Here is a 12,800-nt window from a genome sequence, read left to right as displayed (position 1 = left end):
TTATGGTTTTATCGCTCAGCCCTTCTTACCACATTATTACAAGTTTTTAAAGGGTCTTTCCACTTATGCATCTTCTTTTATTACCTTTCCTCTGTAGTTCATCCCAAGCTTAAAGGCCTGAGGAGCATCCACAAAGGTAATTGTGACAATGTTACTAGTGACAGTCATGCTGCCAAACCCCTTCAGGACCACCCCTGGAGAGGGAACACAGAACTGTTGGATATCTGTGTTTATTTGGAGCTCATTTATTCAACACTGACATTAAACAGAGTGATGTTGAGAATTTACCAGTGCCAGATTCCTCCACCTCACAATTCACGCTGATAACGTCTTCATACTGTGTTTCCGTCACCGCGAACTCCAATAGATTCAGAACAGTAGAGCCACAGCCCGTCTCATCAGTCTGAGAAAAACAGAGCAGAATGTCCAACACATTGACGTATATCGTATTTTTTCAATACTACAAGTGTGTATGTACTTCACTAGAACATACATATACACTATAAAATACAATTTAAAATATATTATACTCTTATTAAATTATGCTAATGTTAAAAAAGGTAGTTACTCTGTCACTGGGGTGGGACCCTCAAGGGTACATCTCAGTGCCTTTAGTCAGGGAACATAACTGAACCATAACCCACTGAAATTATGTTTTCTAAGATGTACTGACTCCACTCACCCCGTCTGGCCTCCAAGCTTTTATTTTACTGTTCTGTTTTAAAACATTCAGTTATGAAAATGTATAAATACAAACTTTTTACCTGGATAAACTTATTTAACGTTCATAGACGGACTTTAAAACTACTGTTGTACCTTTGAGGGAACATTTACAATGTTTTTATCTTAATGAACAAAAAATGTGCCTGCACAGAACCTTTATTTCTAACAGTGTATAGAGCATCAAAACAGGTTCTATGACTCGTATTTGGTGCTTTATTGAACTCTTTTTTTGAAAAGAACTACATACATGAGTTCTTCAGTTCTTTATCAAGTAGATGACAATAATAATAATATTAATAATAACAACAACAGCATCACAACAAAGAACAGAGATTTCCTCAAACCAAATTCATATCTAAAGTTGCATAAATTGTTCAGAAATATTTTTTCAGTGCTCTCTTATGAAATTTTGACTGCAGGTATAACTTTGTTGACTAACCGTCATGGAGTATGTTTTGCAGATGTCCAAGTTTGTCTGGTTGATTTGAGGCCTGATCCACCAGAAGATGAAGTGTTTACGACACACCTCCGCCTTTACAGAGCCACTCACAGGCTTTCCATAAGTATAGCTGCCAGCATAGGAAACAAAAAAGGTACAATGGGAGTAATGAACACATCGCCACTGATCACTGCAGCAGCTAGCACGTCCATAGGAATCTCACAGAACACATACATAACATATTAAAGTGCACAGAGAAGGGATTTTAAACTTAGCTATAAATATTAAATTTAAAAACAATAACAAACACTTTACAGTCATGTTTATTATGCATTATGAATTGTTAATGTAACTCTTGAAACAGTTGTATGCAAAAGTTTGGACACTCCTGGTCAAGTTTCATGTATTTACTGATTTACTAGGTGAAATTATGTTAACACGTCCTCTGTAGAGACACACTTCTGCACATTTGAATGCACATTGGCTGAATTAAAGGTATCAGGGATGGTGAGGGGAGGAATCTAACATTAAATATGGCCTGTATAATAAAAGTTCTAGCACATTTTATATGTTGTATTTTTTACAATGTGTTAAATACAAATTGTGCGTTACAATTACCCCAAAAATGCTGTGTGCGCCCTCTAGAGGATGACCTATTTCACAAAACCTGTATTTTGACCAGGAGTGTTCAAATTTATGTATACCTACATTAATAGCATTGATAACATGATATGATAAACCCAGATAAACTCAGTCCAGTCTGGCGTAGTGCATCCCACAATTTCCTTTAACAACAAACAAACACAGCAATAAAATAAATTTATGATAGCAGGTGTTTCAGAACATTTAGGCCACTTTAAATATCACTTACTTGGCACAAATTTTCAGAGTGGCCTGCTTGTCCAGAACCGTTACGACTGGAGGAAGATTGAGAATCACCTCAAACTTTGGTAGAACTGCAAAACAGGGCAAACACAATTAAGAAGAAACTTGATTAATAAACAGACTAATATTCATTCATAAGGAATCTCTTAAATTATTCAGTAACAACAGGTATAGCTGTGGTTGCTTGTATGTGGGAAGGACACAAATTTTGGAAGTGTCCTAGTAGATGCTGAATAATTCATAGTCCATACTGAATAATTTATAATAAACACTAAATAATTCATAGTACATACTGAGTAATTCAGAACAAATACTGAATAATTTACAGTAGATACTGAATAATTTATAGTAGATACTGAATAATTTACAGTAGATAGTGAATAGTTCATAGTAGATAAATGAATTTTGCGTAATGTATGGAAGATACTGAACTATAATATTGAAAAGTAATATTAATATACTAATATTAATACAAGTTTATGACAAATTATATTATTTATAACAAATTAAAATTTTATTAATTCCTTATAATAAAATGGGACACTGTGATAATTAAACACAACATCTGAATAATCAAGCTCATTTCTTGGTCTGACCGTATTCCCTGATTTCAAAGTCTTGGCTGGTCGCCTGATCTTTGGTGTTCCAGGCAGTGATGATGTAGGACCCCTGTTCGGCCTCTGCGTTCATGGGATAGGACAGATCCAGGAAGCCGCTGACCGTCGACTGGTTCAGCCACTGACCAATACGGTTGGAGTTAGGGTCCTAAAAAAAAAAAAAAAAAAAAAAAACACACCACACCACACACATTACACCACAGTCTTCAAAACTGCCAGAAACAGTGAAGCACTTTAAGAAGAAAACTGCAGCATTTTTTATTAATAAAAATGAAAATTTAATAATAACATTAATCCTTATTATCATCAATTCACACAACAGCTTGTGTACATATTCATGTAAATGTAGCAGCTCACTGTGCTGAAGCATCTGAAGGTTAAAAAAAGTAATAGTAATAAAACTGAAAATAAAATGAAGTGAAACAAAACAAGGAACACAAAACGAAACCTAGATAGATGGATTATAGAGTCTGTAGGCTCGTAGATTTGATGACTGCACCATACCTTCAGCTCTATTGTTGGGAACTGAAAGAAAAAGAAAAGAAAAGAAAAGCGTTTATATTCAGCAGTATAGTGAGTTACTCTCTGCGCACAGTTTAGTTTAGAATTAAAGAAATGACTGGAGTCGTCGTACGTTCTGCTCGTAGGTGAGAAAACTGGTATCCAGAGAGACGATGCGGAATCTGACTGTGGAGAAAAATACATACATTACTTATAACTATCAAAAAGAAGGTGGAGCAGCTTGTTTATAAAGAGAAATTCCACCAATTTTTCAAATGATCTGCATAATTCGGTGTTGAGGTGTAAACAGTCATTCAGAGTGCTTTGGTGGAAATTGTAGAAGCTCAGGTGTCTTTACAGTGGTGGTGATATTAACCCGGGGTCGCAATAACTACAACACAAATAAAGCCCATGTTTATGTTTAAACTATTTCATTATGCGGAAAATTTGGAAAAATAGGTGAAAAATTGGTGGAAACTCATTTCGTAATTTCACTCATGTTACTGTAAAATACTTTGTTCACATGTGCATTTAGATCTGTCTGTTCGTCATGAAACATTCACACGATGTAAAAAAACACCTGCCTGCTCTCAAGTTGACCAAAAAAATAAATAAAAGAAATGAAGGCAGCTGGTTTTCTTGCGATACCTGTTTGCCCAGGTTTGTAGATGGGTTTGTCTGTCTGAATGATGGTGAACAGAGTGGGAGGTCTGATGAGGATCCACGTGGTTTCGTTCAGAAATTTACTTCCTTCACTGACCTGAACGTTAATGGAAGCCTCCGACTCAATGGTAACATCAGGAACCTGAAGAAGAGCAAAAACACAATGGAAAAATGATAAACCATGCCAGCCAATCAAAACAGAGCTCATTTACATACATCAGTCTTGAAGGCATCATAGCGGCAGTTTAAAAATGAATTATGCTGTTTTGGTACATAAAACACACGTCATGTTCAGACCTCAAGGGGGGAAAGTTAACCACAAGAAAAATGTAGGGCAAGGGCCCTTTAAGGAGTTGAGATACTCCGAGTTACTGACCTATTAAAAAAGCAAAGTCCATGAAAGAATAATATCAGTAAAAGTATGATGCAGTGTGAATAAACCCATATTAAAGCAGGGATGGGAGTGGGTAATGGAGTACAGTCCATATGGAAGGCATTGAAAACTGCAAAGAAGTTAATTTTTACAAAAATTGTTAGACAGTGCAAAAACGGTATCACAATATTGTGATATTATTATGGCAATACAAAAGTCTGATTCCACTGACTTACATTAAAAGTAAAGTAGGTTTTTTTCCTTCTCCTGTAAAGTTACCATTTTGGAGATTTTGGGGGTTTTACCTGGTAAAGTCAGAGACATTAGCTCATCTGATGCTGCACAGTTTGCGTTGGTCATCCTCTAGACCTTCATCAGTGGTCACAGGACGCTATTGGCTGGATATTTTTGGCTGGTGGATGATTCTCAGTCCAACAGCGACACAAAGTTGTTTAAAAACTCCAGCAGCACTTCTGTGTCTGATCCACTCATACCAGTGCAACACACACTAACACACCACCACCACCAGGTCAGTGTGTGTGTGTGTATATATATATATATATATATATATATATATATATATATATGTGTGTGTGTGTGTGTGTGTGTGTGTGCGTGTGTGTGCGTGTGTGTGTATTTTTGTTCAAAAAGGCTTGTACATGCCTTGTTAACACATCCAGTTTAAGTGGGCAGTTTTATCTATTAATTTTCCTAAAGAACCTTGGAGAACCCTTTCTAAGGTTGCAGCTGATTCTATTTTAATATGAAGGGCACGCTGGTAAACTGTTGAGTCTTTATAGTGAGCTATGACCGTTACTGACCTTGAAGGGAAGGCACTGAAAGAAGTTGTTTTTGATGGCGTCCTGCTTCAGGAGCATCCTGCTGTTCTGGTTGTGCTCCAGCGTCACCATCAAAGACAGTGGTTTTCGGAGGGGGTACACATTAATACACAGCCTCTCTGTTGTGCCCCCTAATGGCTGGGACGTGACGGCCAACATGTAAATGCTGAATTGGGGACAAGAAAGAGCGTGAATTCATAGAAAAGCTTGAAAAATACATGCTACAAGCAACTATGAGACACCATACAATTGCTGTCATGCTAGCTGGTGGCTTTTAGCTTTTCACTAATGGTTATTAATGTAAAAGAAATGGGAGGTGAAGTTAATTGAAGGAACATCTTAAAGAAACGTGAACATGCCTAAAAAGGAAAACAAGCCATAAGCCACTAGATAAATCCAATTCTATTAATATTGTATGGATAGTTAATTTAGCACTGTGCGAGTTAATTCAGGCTACTTAGTGACTACAAGCTTCCACAGAAGAGCTTTTCACTTACATTCTTTGTTAACAACTGAACAAGAATGAGAAGTTAGTTTATTAGAGGAACAGCTTGAACAAACATGACAATGTGGCTAACAGACATTGAACGCAAGACAATATCCAATATTTTTTTGATTGGCCAGCCCAGCTTGAAAAACCAGTATAGACTAGAAAGGCTGGTCACCACGCTCGCTTTTGGATGCTGGTATACTGGCCAACCAGCATTAGCCAACTGGAAGACCAGCTAAACCAGTATCAGACCAGCACTGGACAAGCTGTGCCATTTTTCAACAATGGTTTAGCACAAGATTGCATTGTGCGTGTCACTGTTGTTGGAAGAAAACCTCGTATCTCCAAAATGACAACTTCAAAGGAGAAGGAAAAATCATACATTCCTTTCAGTGTAAGTCAACGGAACCAGAATTTTTTTATTTGGGGCCGTTTATTATGGTCAGTGCATCATGAAATTTACACACAATGTAAAAAGCAACAGGCATTTTCAGACTGTGTCAAAAACTGAAAAACAACAAAAATGGAGATACGAGGTTTTCTTCCGACAGCAGCGATATGTATGGTCGTCGCTCAACACTTATTCGACTACTAAGCCTAGGTATTATTTATGGTTGATCAAATAAGACGAATTTAACTGTTTGTTGAAGGAAAACTAAAAGAATCAAACAAACTAAAAAATACGAGAAGACTCTGGATTTCAGAAGTGCAGGTCATTTATTCTTCTTTGAGCATGGAGAATGCTTCCCAAAAGCCCTCGGGCAACACTCACACAGATACAGGGTTTGTACACATAATTTATACCCTCAGTAAGGATGGGGTGGTGTCACCCCACCCCTAATCTCATGACACCACCATTATGTCCAAATTGATGTCCATACGTCTAACATATGGAATCATGTAGAAACCATTATCTCCAAGTCCGGTCTGCATCATTTTTTAAAAAAGACATTGTACCAGGCACATCCTAACACACCCTGTGTTTTTCCATCTTGACCATTCGGCCTTGGGAAGTTCATAAGTTCACTCGCCTCCTAAAAAGTGTTGTTTCTTTCCTCTTACGCCCTACGGAAGCTTGTTTTAGGGTACTTGCTCCAATATGCTAGGCCATGTTGTACTTTATGTTTTATCCTGCATAATACAAGATATTTTAATTTTGGGAATCTTTAATTTACATCAGTAGTCATACTAATTATTAGCTTCCACAGAAGAGCCGACTGCTTTCATTCATTCTTGGCAACTGAACAAGAATTAGAGTGTTTATTAAAGGAACAGCTCAAAGAAATTAACATGGCTAACATGTTAAGATGGCTAATAAACCATGAGCGCAAGCTGACAGCCAGTAGTTCAGTTCAGTTCACACTGTTTTTCTTGCACGTTTAGCACCAGTTTGCACTGTGCAAATGCAGTCATGATGATTGACTGGCTATCAGGCTCCACAAAGGAGCCGTTCAGTTTTTCCTTTTTAGCAACTGAACTGCTCCTAATTATCGATTCAGTTTAAATTCCAGTCTTTTATGTAAAGGTTTTGGCACCCTGGTCAAATGACCCGTGGTGAGTGTGAATAAGTCGACACATCCTCTACAGAGAACACACTTTATATATTCCAATGCACAATTACTGTTATGTGCTGGAAGAGGTGCAGGCAATGCAGCCCATGCAAAAGCAACACATTTTACGTTTTTTACGTTTCCCCCAAAATGTTAAACCCAGCAAATCAATAAAAACTGCACTAAAACCTAAAAAATCGATTTTGTGTTTGTTCCCTGTAGATGATGTTAACTTATTTTTACTCAAAAATCAAGAAAATATGCAATTTGACAATGGAATTGAAACTTTTGCTTGAAATTAGATTTCTGCTCAGTTCTGCTAATGAAAAATCTCAAGCTAATAAGAGAAGAAATGAAGGTTCTTACGGTTCGTCAGAGAGATCTGCTGCAGCGCTGTGGAGGAGGAGCAGCACGGCAGCTATCAGTGAAGGAACCATCATCCTGGACTAGAGATGTCCACAAAACTGATGATCTGAGAGCAGTCGCTGTACATAAAAGCCCTCCGACGACACACCACCCACCTCTAACAATGGAGGAAGGTCAGAGTTTGCTTTGAGTTCAGACAGACGGCCTTGCACCGTGCATGGTCTAGAAAAGACTTTATCAGCTAATAAAAATGAGATAACAAGCCAAAACACTAAGGATCACTTAGGTCTGTAGTAACTGACTCTGCAGAAAATTGCTGCCCCTGTACACTATGCCCCTCAACATCCGCTGACCCCGCTCTGTCATTTTATGTGACAGAGACCACTTTGTGGCTGAGTTGCTGTCGTTCCCAATGGCTCCCACTTTGTTATAATCCCACTGACAGTGGACTGTGGAATATTTAGTAGTGAGGAAATTTCACAACTGGACTTGCTGCACAGGTGGCGTCCGATCACGGCACCACGCTGGAATTCACTGAGCTCCTGAGAGCGACCCATTCTTTCACTAATGTCTGTAGAAGCAGTCTGCAGGACTAGGGGCTCGGCTTTATACACCTGTGGCCATGGAAGTGACTGGAACTCCTGAATTCAGTGATTTGCATGGGTGAGTGAAAACTTTTGGAAATATAGTGTATCAGTAATGCCACTCAGCAGAACACAGAGAGGTGTTTGTTTTCATTATACTGAGGGTTATCTTGTTCCTGCCCGTTTATACTTAAGCTTTCCTTGGTTGGCACCAATGAACCGCCAACATAGCATTTATTTACAAACTGTCTGGCTGAGCAAAGAGAATTATGGCTAATCATGACTAATCAGTCCAATTTCACCCTTTGCCCATACCACTGAGTCCTTAGCCCTCTGTTTTGTGTGTTCATGTCTAGGGGTAAGATATCTCAATTTTATTTTAGATAGGAGGGGTACAAGTGAAGTATGAGGGCTACATGGCCCTGCAAATGGAGGTTTTTCCTGACACTCCAAATGAAGTGTTGTGAGAAAAACAGAAAAAACGGCCAGATGGCTAAATAAAAATAATATAAATAAATAAAAAACCCTCAAATAAAAATAAATAAATAAATAAATAAATGAATAAATGAATGAATGAATAAAAACACTGCTTCATTATCAGCTACTAGTGCTGCTCTGTAGGCGACCCAGCCCGACTTCAGTGACAGCAGAGGAGGGTAAAGTTCAGCTCCTCACTGCTGGGCTTTAGTTACATTTAGTCTAACATACGCTTTCAAAGAGGGGGACAATTATTTATTATCACCCCCCGCTAATTCATTGGTGATATGAAGCTGAATCAAAAATATTCTTGTTCAAATTTTCTCATTCCTCTTTAAATGGTGCAGCAATTACATTCTGGCGCTTCAGCCATCGGAACTGCTGGACTATTTAAGATGGACGGGAGAGATATTAACATACCTTTAGCAATTTTTATACTTGTTATGAAGAAAATGACCATAATACACTGAAACAACATTAAACTAAGATAATACAGTGGTTATCTTAACTTTTAATAGAGAAAATTCTCACATTTCTGGGTCGTTCGTGCTTCGAATGATTTTTTTCTCATAACACATTTTGAGTGTCTGAAAAACCTCTGCTTGGAGGGTCATGCAGCCCAAACACTTTGCCCTACACATCTATCTCAACAAAAAACAGGACTCCCCACCCCTAGTCGGGAACGCAAAGAACAGAGGGCTAAGGTCTCAGTGGAAGGGGTGAAGGGTTGAAATAAGATTGGGTCTTTGTCAAGTTTTAATGCTATGACAGGTTCTGCTATGGAAAATGAAACGAGGCCCCCACATGAAATTTTTAAGCAGCCCAAAATTCTGACCAACACCTCTGATAGTACCTATTACAATTGTTGCAGCAGTGTGAAATACTATGAAAAGGATTCGGCCTTTATGTCATCCAGGTGCTGCAGAAGCAAAGAAGCCCCAGACCATCAGACTCTCACCACCATGTTTCACTGTTGGTATGACGTTCTTATGATGGAATGCACTGTTAGCTTTGTAATGAGATCCTTTGACTCATCAGTCATCAAAATATTATCCCAAAAGCCTTGTGGGGTCATCGAGATGTTTTTTGGCAAACGTGAGACGAGGCTTTGTGTTCTTTGGCCAGGAGTGAGGATTTGCACCCTGCAGCTCTCCCACTGCCACTATTTTGTATACACGGCCTTAACTGAGGCAAGTGAGGCCTGCAGTACTTTAGATGTTTGTCTAGGTTCTTTTGTGACCTCCTGGAGGAGCCGTCCATGCGCTCTTGGTGCAATTTTGGTAGGGCGGCCACTCCTGAGAAGGTTCCCCACTGTTCCAAGTTTTCTCAGCAATGGCTTTGTAACCCTTTCCAGGCTGGCAGACTTAAATTACTCTGTTTCACATCTGGATTTGAATCTCTTCAGAACGTGGCATCATGTGCTGCTTCTTCAGACCTAGTCTGCTTCACTGGTTCTGTTGAAGTGATGTTTAGATTGAACAGGTGTGGCGGTCATCATACCTGGGCATGGCTGGTGAAACTGAACCCAGTAGTGAATTGAATTTGGTTAACTTAGGGCCTATATAGGTAGGGCTGAAAAGCATTCTTCCTTTAATAAATGAAATAATCACTTAAAAACAGCATTGTGTGTTCACTTGGGCTCCAAACTGCTCCACCTTCACTGTCCCTCTGATCTGCTCATTTCTAATCTTGTCCATCCTCGTCACTCCCAACGAAAATCTCAGCATCTTCATCTCCGCCACCTCCAGCTCAGCCTCCTGTCTTTTAAACAGAGCCACAGTCTCCAAACCGTACATCATAGCAGGACGCACTGCTGTCTTGTAAACCTTCCCTTTCACTCTTGCTGCTATCCTTCTGTCACACATCAGCCCTGACACCCGTCTCCACCCACTCCATCCTGCTTGCACCCTCTTCCTCACCTCTTTTTTTGGTTCACTTGGGCTAAACAAGATCTCTGTCTAATATTAAAAGTAGTTGATCTGAAACATTCAATTGTGACAAATGCAAAAACAGAAGAAATTGGGAGGGGGCAAATAATTTTCCACCACACTGTACCTCATCGGTGTGTGTCCGGATAATGTGTGCCATGTCATCTAGTGGACAAATGTAGTCACTACACAACTTCAGAATCTGAACTGGTTGAGTCTGAACAGGCAACATGGCAGCAAACATCAACAGATTCAATAATGCTACAGTACAAAAACTCAATAACAGTGGATTATTAAACCATTCAATAAAACAGCTACGGGAGCTTTTACCCCACATACAAACATGAGCCTAGTTAGTAAACCTCACCCTGTAGGTGGACATGGGACAAGAAAATTTGGTTCTCATTAAATCATCTGTAAAGTGGACAGAACTACACTGTCCAGAAATGGCTTTTACTCTTTCACCAGATCTTTTGGGAATTTTTGATAAGTTCATTGTGTGTAATTCTATTTTATTCTATTCATGTTTATTTATTCATCTATAATTTTAAAAACAGATACAAACTATTTTGAACAAATTTTGAATGAGTCCTCTTGGAGGCTTTTTGGAGTGACTTTAGAGGTAAATACGAATGTAGATCATCTAGAAGATGAAAAATATTTAAATTCTTCATTTCATCCATTATAAGAAATCACAGTATGATGTTTACATGTCCGCTGAAATAATTAGGCAATTCTTAACCTTTTGGTAAAAAAAGTCTGATATATGGTATAAAATATAAAAGCCGGCAGAAATGCACGGCAGGATGGCTGGGCTGTTATGCTCAGTGATGATGAGCGGCGCTCCTAATGTCTTACCAACTCCAGCAGGGACTGGACAGGGTTCACAGCTGGATCGGCGTCCAGTGGTTCACACAGAGTAAAGAACCATCGTACCTGAGTTGAAGGTTTGTTGTGATTGATGAGGGATGAGGTTCCCAGCATCACTGCAACAAAAAAGATGGAATATTACTCAGATCTGGTCTTGTGCACTAAATCCTTACCTTATAAAAAACAGTCTAATGGTTGGTAGAAAACAAAGGATCAACCGATTTCAGCAGGGGAGCACGGCTGGATGGCCATACAGGAGTGGCCATAGTTGAGGGTATATGGCTGCTGTGCCCAGTGCAGTGGGCATCCAGCTTTGCTCTGTGGTGGAGATCAGGGCTCCTGCTCTCCAGACAACTCCAGCAAGGGTGCACAACTGGATCTCTGCCCAGCAGTGCCCAGACAACTCCAGGCACAGCTGGACTACCATCCAGTGGTACCTGGTGATGATACACTTTTTACAATGTTGTTTACATCATCAGCTAAAAGAGTAATAAACAAATTATAATGCAAAGAAAAACTACAAAACAAATGACTCACTAACTGCTTCACAGATGTCCATAAAACAGTGGATGAACCTTAATATCAAAGTTATTAGACTTTCTGAGGAGACTGTGCTGTGACTGACCAAATATTCCTGCTGTAAAAACACTCGTCTTCATGTTTTGATGGAATTCATTTATTTTTTGATGTTTATATCAAGTTGGCATTTAAATGCTTGTCAGCTAAAGTGGTTTAATTTGTTGAATTTTTATAAGTAACCGGCTAAAAACAGTGACCACTGTCTAAGGGGAGACTATTCACAGTTCAGCTTCGTTAGTGGGAATAAGACTAAAGCAAACAATAATTAAGTATTAAACCTACAATCTCAATGATGCAATGTTTAGTTTATTCTGTTTATCTGAGCCAAAGTTGGTGTGAAATTCACCACATAAGCAAGAACAAATAGCGCAGCCTGAATGGAGTGTGTGAAGCTGAACTCTGCAGGGGGAGTTTCTGGCCTTTTCCTTCATATTCACAAAGTTTGTGAGGCAAACAGACGAGCTGTTTTGTGATTCTGTTAGAGCTGATTTAGCTTCCTCCATTTCAACCAGGCACTCCAAAGCTACTTGAGAGCTGACAACGCCCCCTTGTGGAGAGTCTTCAGACTGATGACCTGAGAGAGATGTCCCACTGTCCACTGCGGCAGGCTGGTGCAGAAGAAACGACAAAATAATCCATTTAAACACATTAATAGTTTACTGCTGGTGTTAATAATTGTTTAATATATGCAGCCGTCATCTGACATGAATTTTTTTGTTTTATTTCATCCACGATAGACAGGAAACGATGTCTGTCGCCGGTTTATTTAGCTGCTGTTTAGCTGCAGTGCATTTTCCTCTCCTTACATGTTTTTAAATAGTTATGCTGGTTGTGGTTACCTTTCTTAGTACTGATAGTAATAATTGGTAAATAAATTTGTTTATTTCAAAGGAAGAACACTAAAGTAATTCATTAA

General features: G+C 39.0%; 1 protein-coding gene across 1 annotated transcript in view; it reads right to left on the bottom strand.

The window, feature by feature from the left end:
- LOC108415272 (alpha-2-macroglobulin-like protein 1) overlaps window positions 1-7,525 on the bottom strand; it is a 37,800-nt gene extending 30,275 nt beyond the window's left edge. The window contains exons 1-10 of the mRNA XM_037535997.1: window positions 7,447-7,525; window positions 5,023-5,206; window positions 3,814-3,970; window positions 3,299-3,351; window positions 3,169-3,189; window positions 2,644-2,812; window positions 2,034-2,118; window positions 1,163-1,292; window positions 289-403; window positions 85-194 (exon numbers count right to left, since the gene is read on the bottom strand). Coding sequence (XP_037391894.1) covers window positions 85-194; window positions 289-403; window positions 1,163-1,292; window positions 2,034-2,118; window positions 2,644-2,812; window positions 3,169-3,189; window positions 3,299-3,351; window positions 3,814-3,970; window positions 5,023-5,206; window positions 7,447-7,520 — 1,098 coding nt within the window. The 5' untranslated portion in view covers window positions 7,521-7,525. The remainder of the gene's footprint in view (window positions 1-84; window positions 195-288; window positions 404-1,162; window positions 1,293-2,033; window positions 2,119-2,643; window positions 2,813-3,168; window positions 3,190-3,298; window positions 3,352-3,813; window positions 3,971-5,022; window positions 5,207-7,446) is intronic.
- Between the last annotated feature and the right edge of the window lie 5,275 nt (window positions 7,526-12,800).

Source organism: Pygocentrus nattereri, chromosome 29 (genome assembly GCF_015220715.1).
Source record: "Pygocentrus nattereri isolate fPygNat1 chromosome 29, fPygNat1.pri, whole genome shotgun sequence".
Lineage (NCBI taxonomy): Eukaryota > Metazoa > Chordata > Actinopteri > Characiformes > Serrasalmidae > Pygocentrus > Pygocentrus nattereri.
The sequence above is the reverse complement of the archived record's forward strand: the minus strand, read 5'-3'. Positions and strand labels throughout refer to the sequence as shown.